General features: G+C 44.5%; 1 protein-coding gene across 1 annotated transcript in view; it reads right to left on the bottom strand.

Moving 5' to 3' along the window:
• The window catches only part of Ankrd42 (ankyrin repeat domain 42), a 70,092-nt gene that overhangs the window by 27,322 nt on the left and 36,119 nt on the right, over nucleotides 1-6,651 (bottom strand). Inside the window, exons 8-9 of the mRNA XM_023716647.1 lie at nucleotides 3,598-3,703; nucleotides 1,022-1,197 (exon numbers count right to left, since the gene is read on the bottom strand). Of these exons, the coding sequence (XP_023572415.1) occupies nucleotides 1,022-1,197; nucleotides 3,598-3,703 (282 nt within the window). The remainder of the gene's footprint in view (nucleotides 1-1,021; nucleotides 1,198-3,597; nucleotides 3,704-6,651) is intronic.

Here is a 6,651-nt window from a genome sequence, read left to right as displayed (position 1 = left end):
TTTTTTTTTTTTTTGCGGAACCAGGGATGGAACTCAGACCCTTGCGCTTGCCAGGGAAGCGCTTATTCCACTGAACCATCTCCCCAGCCCCTATTAATCAGCTTTGAAAATGTCTCATTCATATTTGTTTCTCAATAAAATTAAAATTTAAAAAAAAATGAGGGAAGGAAAGGTTTATTTAGCTCACAGTTACTGGAGGTTTCAGCCCATACTTAGCTGGGTCCAAGGCAGAGCAGCACATAGCAGAAAGCAGCCTTTCATGGCAGAGGCAAAGAGCAAGAGCACAGGGAGAGGTAGCAACAGCTCAAGCAGCTAACTTCTCTTCCCACCTTACATTGTAATGCAAATCACCTACACCAGGGCAGATGCAGTATCCACACCCACAGTAATCAATCACAAACTCCAGAAGCTGCCCCAAGACTGCTTGAGGCTTTAGGGGGACAACTATACACAAACCACAACAGGGTCACGTGTGCATTCCCAGCAAAGGCATGCCCTGGCCAGCTCTGCCTCATTGCCACCGTTTCCCCACAGATGGAAGCAGATAGCCAAGGACATGAAGGGGCACAGTTACAGACTGGCCAGGCATGGCCTGGCACCCTCACAGATCTGTGTGACCCTGAGAGCTCGTCGTGGTGCTGCACGAGCACGTTCTGTGACTGTGACAAGGCGTAAGATGAGGACCCTGAAGCCTACAGGGCCTGCTCCCGACCTCCCTGCGGACCTCCACCGCTTCACTGAGAACGCAGCTGCTGTTCCAAAGCATCTCAAGAGGAACAGAAAAGACACGCACACCAAGCGTGGTCTGCTTCTCATCTAGAGCCGGACTCGCCAATTGGCTCGATACTCCAGGACCCAGCGGGTTCCCCCAACCCGAACTGGAGACAGGAGTCCTCCACAACCGCTGCTCTGGGGGCACAAATTTGTCTTTGTGCTAAAGCAACAAAATCATGACTTAACTAAAAATAAACAAACACATACACACAACGCAGTGCAATGCAATCAGAGGCTGCACACTTACTTCGGGCTTCGGTCTTGTCTGCCTCGCTCAGGCATACGTCTTCCTTGGCATCGGTGCTCCCCTCAACTCCATGCCTCATAAAAAACTCCGCATCATGTTCGTCAGTTTCATTCTCAACACCCATATCATATTTCTGCACCCCTTCTAATAGTTTTACTGCTGCCAATTGGGCAAATCTGTAGAAAAGAATCACATCTTAACGATATCCATAATTTTCAAATTTAACCTGCAGCTTGTTCTTGGACAATTCTACCCTGCTCTTCCCTGAATCCACCTATGGTCAAGAAGCAGATCTGTACCTAAGGGTGAGTGACAATTTAGCATACATGTGGCTCTGCAGGAAACTTAACCTGTTACTGGACAAAAAGACCAATATTCATTTAAAACCTGATTTCATTTTTACTGACAAAAAAAAAATTCACTGCAAGAGGAGATCCAAAATCAAAGAGTATCCGGAAGAGAACCCAGGGCCACTCCATTTGATTCTTTTTTACTCTCCTTGTTAGCCCACTAGAGATGGTTGAGTAAGTTCTGGGTCCAGGTATTCACAGGGCTAACTGCAGTATGAGTCTCCTTAACCTCCATCCTGCTTTAACCCAAGGCACTTGTAAAAACTATTTTTCATTAGAAAAATGAAAATGAAAATCTTGATGTGGTACCATGGCATTACTCCTCGCATTATGAAATTAAAAAAAAGCTGACAATACCAAATGCTGCTGAGAAGGACACAGAAATTCTTATCCATTGCTCTTCGGAATGCAAATTGGCAAGGCCACATTGGAAGGTACTTTGCCGGTCTTTATAAAGTTAAAATATACACTGAGCATGGGTTTACGCCGAAGTATTTGTCCATGGAATTGAAAACATGGTTTTCAGCCGATGGTGCAGGGAGCTTACGGCTACATGGTTCAACACAGCGAGCACACTGCACAAGGGTGCAGCCAGCAGTGCGGGCTGTGCCACTCAGCCTGGCTGTGCAGCGTGTTAATTCATCTAAATCTGTGTTAAGGACAGTTATAATATTCAGACAGTGAGATCACCTATCAACGCATCCCAGAACGCACGGCAACACTCAGCAACACCCGACTCTACGCATTGTACGATTTGGCTTTATAAAATTCTAGAAAATGAAAAATAATCTATGGAGATAAAAAGCAGATGAGCATTTGCTTGGGGAAATGACAGGGGGAAGGAGAGAGGTTATAAAGTGGCAGCTGAAGATGTTCAGAGGCAGTATGTTCACTATCTTTGATCACAGTAATGACTTCATGGGGTTCTACATTTAAACTTATCACTCTGCACTGTACAAATGTATGCCTATCTTGATAAAGCAGGTTTTTTTTTTTAAACTTAAGCTAGGTGGCCAGTGAGATACCTCAGTGGTCTAAGGCGCCTGCTTAGGCAAGTTTAGGCAGGCACATGGGATCGCGGTCGGATGGGCACCACGTGCAGCGCCAGCCCTGCCCCCGGCAGGCTGAGCTGCCCCACCCCCTCAAAAAAAGCTTTAAGCTAAATGAGTCGACAATGCTTCCAGGCATGTGGCACAACAAAACCCCACTCAAAGCATCAATGAAATTCCACAGGTGGCATTTCAAGGAATAGGAGCTCATGAACACACCCCACCCAGCAAGTCAGAGAATTAGGGCACCCGCCAGCAGATGCGGCTTCCCACACTTGCGCTTTAGGGTCAAGCAGTCCTGAAACTCAAATGCCCAAGAATTACTTTAAATGTTCAGCGTATTACTTAAAAAATACTTTTCTTCCCTGAGTTCCTTCTGAAGTCTGCCCCTCTAAAGCCTCCTTCATAACCCTAGCTTCCCTTGTGTTAATGTCACCCCACCTGTGCCCTCTTCTCCCTGCACAGCCTGTGGATAACGCTTGCTTGCGTTATCTTCCATTCTTAGGGACCTTATGCATTCCATGTCATAAGACACAACTAGGACACAACCATTACAATGACTAAGAACTTGGGTTTGTGTATTTGTCTCCCCATAAGATAATGAGCTCCCGGATGCCCAATCTGAATGCTAATCACAGAGCCAGGACCTGGGTAAGTAGATAGGAAGCTGAAGGAAAAGATGAAGGAAACAGATGTGGATTAAATATCTCTTGAAGCCCTGACCTGAATAAGCTGGTGGTGCTACATTTCATTTGAAAGTAAATCACAAAATATGAATATTTGAAAACCCTTAGGATTTGTGATCAATACTGACAATTCCTTTTGATCACAGTGCTCCAAGCATTTGAGAGAACAGTTCATGGTCACCACATTCCATCATTCCAGAAAAGGCAGCCTTCCCCAGCCCACTCCCCTACACATTAGTCACTGTGACAACTTCTTCTCCTTGCTAAGTGGCCCTACCCACCCCAAAGGGGACAAATTCCTCTTTCCAGTTGAGAATCACTCTTTTGGAGCGAAGAGTTGATACACTGCCAGACGCCTGTTCAGCTTGAAGATTATGACTGCACTGGCTGTAACTGAGTCCTCTAAGATTCCACTAATTTCTAGGAAATCTTGGTGCGGGGCAGGACCTGCAGGACTCGATAAACAAAAGGAACAAAGCAGGTGTGTGTACCTCTTAGCCACGTCACTGGGTCTCTCCCCTGCTTTGTTGGTAATATTATTGTCCGCGCCCATGTTAATCAGCCACTGCAAGCACTCCATGTGGCCCTGCCCAGCAGCTGTTAAGAAAAGGGGCAAGAGACAGAAAATACACGTAGAAGACAGTCACTGTTAATGACCACCTTCTAAAACTCGGGATACTACAACTACAAGTGTGGTAGGAACTGTTCCTTGCAGCAACAAAGATAGGTTGGACAAATGTCATTTTCTTATTTCCTCTATTCATTCTTCAGACATCTAATGAAGTATCTGCTTTTTAAGTAATTGAGTTTACTGGCAAGTTTTAGGTACACATAATGATCAGACTCACCATAGGACGCTTGTACGTGTACATGATATATCTGGATTCTTTTTTCCTGCAAGCTCCTCCCCTCCCATCAGCTCCTCTGCCCCTCATTTACTGAGGCTTTGTTTCCATTTTTTCCTTCTCGTTTCTTTTTCTATTCCCTCCCCTTCCTATTTCCCTTCCCCTCCCCAGTTCTTTCCAAATGAACAATTTCTTCCTGTTTTACAGTATCTATTTTATACACATTGATACTTATTTACACTTTCAGTTTCTCATACCAGGGAAATGATGCGATATTCACATCTGTCAGTCCAATTTAGGCCAGATCCACATGCCATCCAAGGTCTTTCTTCAGCACCGTGATGTGCACATGTGCAAAAGTGAATGCACATTCGATACATACATCTGCAGGACTCTGACTCGGGCACATGTGTAGGGAACGGTAGGGCAGAGGGCTCTTGAGCTTTCTTAAAAATTAATAAGACAGCTTTGACCTGTGCAGCCAGACTCAAAGGCAAAGCAGCTAAAACAAAATGGAAGCCCTGTGTTCAATACCCTGAACAGGCAAGAAAGAAAGGCAGGAAGAAAGAGAAAGGAAAGAGAAACAGAGGGGGAAAAAAGGCAAAAAGTAAAGCAACAGAAAGGCAGGCAGGCAGACACAGACATAGGGGAGGAACTCAAGGCCTGGAAATTTCCAGGTAGTACGATTTGCACAAGAAGCACCAGCTTTCCCTGTACTTGATCCTTAAACCAAAGCTACCTTTCCTAAAGACTCCCACCAATAACCTTAGCCTCCATGAAAAGTCAAGAAAAGGTCCCAAAGCCAGAAAAGAGAGAGAGAGAGAGAGAGAGAGAGAGAGAGAGAGAGAGAGAACGAACAAAAGGTCCCAAAGCTAGAAAAAAAAAATCTAAGATTAGGGTGGGAAACAAGCAAGGGAGCCAAGCTGGCTCCAAGACCCTCCGTGGGATGTGGCTCTCAATACAGAGGAGCTGTAGACAAGACTCAGTGACTCAGTTCACCTCCACATTCTCCCTACGCAGTCAGAATAGCTTTCGTGGCCTCTCTTGCTCCCTCCCCATATCCTAATAAAATGCCTTTTATTTTAAACTGCTTCTCTACTTCTCTCCTGACTGCCAGGAGCTGCCCGCTCCAGCAGTGCAGGGGCTCTTGCCGACCCCCAGACCTTGCAGTGTGGCGCCCAGCCCACCATGGGCCTTACACTTAAACTCAAACCATACAGGTTCCAAGTCTCACTTAATGACATAAACTACACTCATGTAGATCTTATATTTGCTTTACACTGTGGATTAAACCAAAGTTTAATAAACAAGACGAAAAAACAATTGGAGAAAATAATATATGATTTGTGGATTGTAAGAAGTTATTTACGGCGTTCTGGGAACGCCCAGATCAAGTCCTGGCCCAGACCGGGCGAGTGTGTGGGAGAGCTGCCTCTCCCCGCTACTCCACCTTGTCCCCTCCAGACTCACCTAAGGCCTGGAATACAGGCCTGGGGTGAAACCCTGCAACTGCAATCCCTGCAGAGAGTGTAGGGGACAGAACCACCCAGCTAGTCCAGGAGCACAGCATCTTGCTAGGGGGGCACAACAGGTTCACCAAGGGCAGTAGCAAAAAGGAGCTGAGCACAGCATCCAGACCCAAGCCAGGCACAGCTAGATAAATCCAAACTTTGTAGATCTGCACCTGAACTTCAGTAGGTGCTAAAGTTATAACTGCACCAAAGACCTACAATAAAGGTCAGAAGACAGTGCTACACAAAATGACAATGAGAAGGAGCAAAATGCAATCTCAGAACCCAAGTCCACCCATAACAAGTGCAGAGGACACTAACACAGAACAAACTGGGAATCACACAGCTGAAATCAATGAATCAATGGCTTCTAAAATAAAGAAACAGCTGCAGAAAGGTATAGAGGAACTCAGAATGGAAATGAAAAAAGAAATCCCTGAATGAATAATATCTGCAGTAAAGAATCAAATGCAGAAACATATGGAGGAAACCCAATGCCCACCCACAACAAGTGCAGATGACAGTAGCTCAGCTCTGTCTTATTTACTAAATAAGCAACAGCAGAAAGTCATAGAACTCACAGCAGATTTCTTTTCTACTAGCTCAGCTCAAATGTAGGAATTAATAGTGTTGATAATAAATAAGAAACAGCAGAAAGTTATAGAAGAACTCAGAGCAGAAATTTCTGAAATAAGAAAAGAATTCTCGGAACTCACAGCATCTGAAGTAAAGAATTAACTACAGAAACAGAGAGGAAACCCAATCTGAAAAAAAACACTGCAGAAAAGAATTAATAACTGCTTCTAAAGAAGACATTGATAAAAAAAAATAGAGGAGATTAGAAAAACGACAGATTCCTTGAATGAGCAATACAGGAAAGAAATACACCACATGAAGAAGAGTCAAAGAAATAAAGAGGAATTTCAAATCTCAATCAAAAGCTTGAAAAACCATTTCAGTGATGGGGCCAGGGAGATGGCTCAGTGGAATAAGCACTTCTCTGGCAAGTGCAAGGGCCTGAGTTCAATCCCTGGTTCCGAAAGAAAAAAAAAAAAAAAGTTTAAAACCATTTCAGTGAAAGTGAAGACAGAGTTTCAGATCTTGAAGACGCTGGTGCAGCTAGTGAAAAGGTAAGAAAGGATCTCTTAAAAACAACGAGGATGCAGGAAAAATAATCCATCACCTGCAA

Source organism: Octodon degus, unplaced genomic scaffold (assembly GCF_000260255.1).
Source record: "Octodon degus isolate 3935 unplaced genomic scaffold, OctDeg1.0 scaffold00049, whole genome shotgun sequence".
Lineage (NCBI taxonomy): Eukaryota > Metazoa > Chordata > Mammalia > Rodentia > Octodontidae > Octodon > Octodon degus.
Note: the sequence above shows the minus strand (reverse complement) of the source record. Positions and strands in the feature narration are given on the sequence as shown.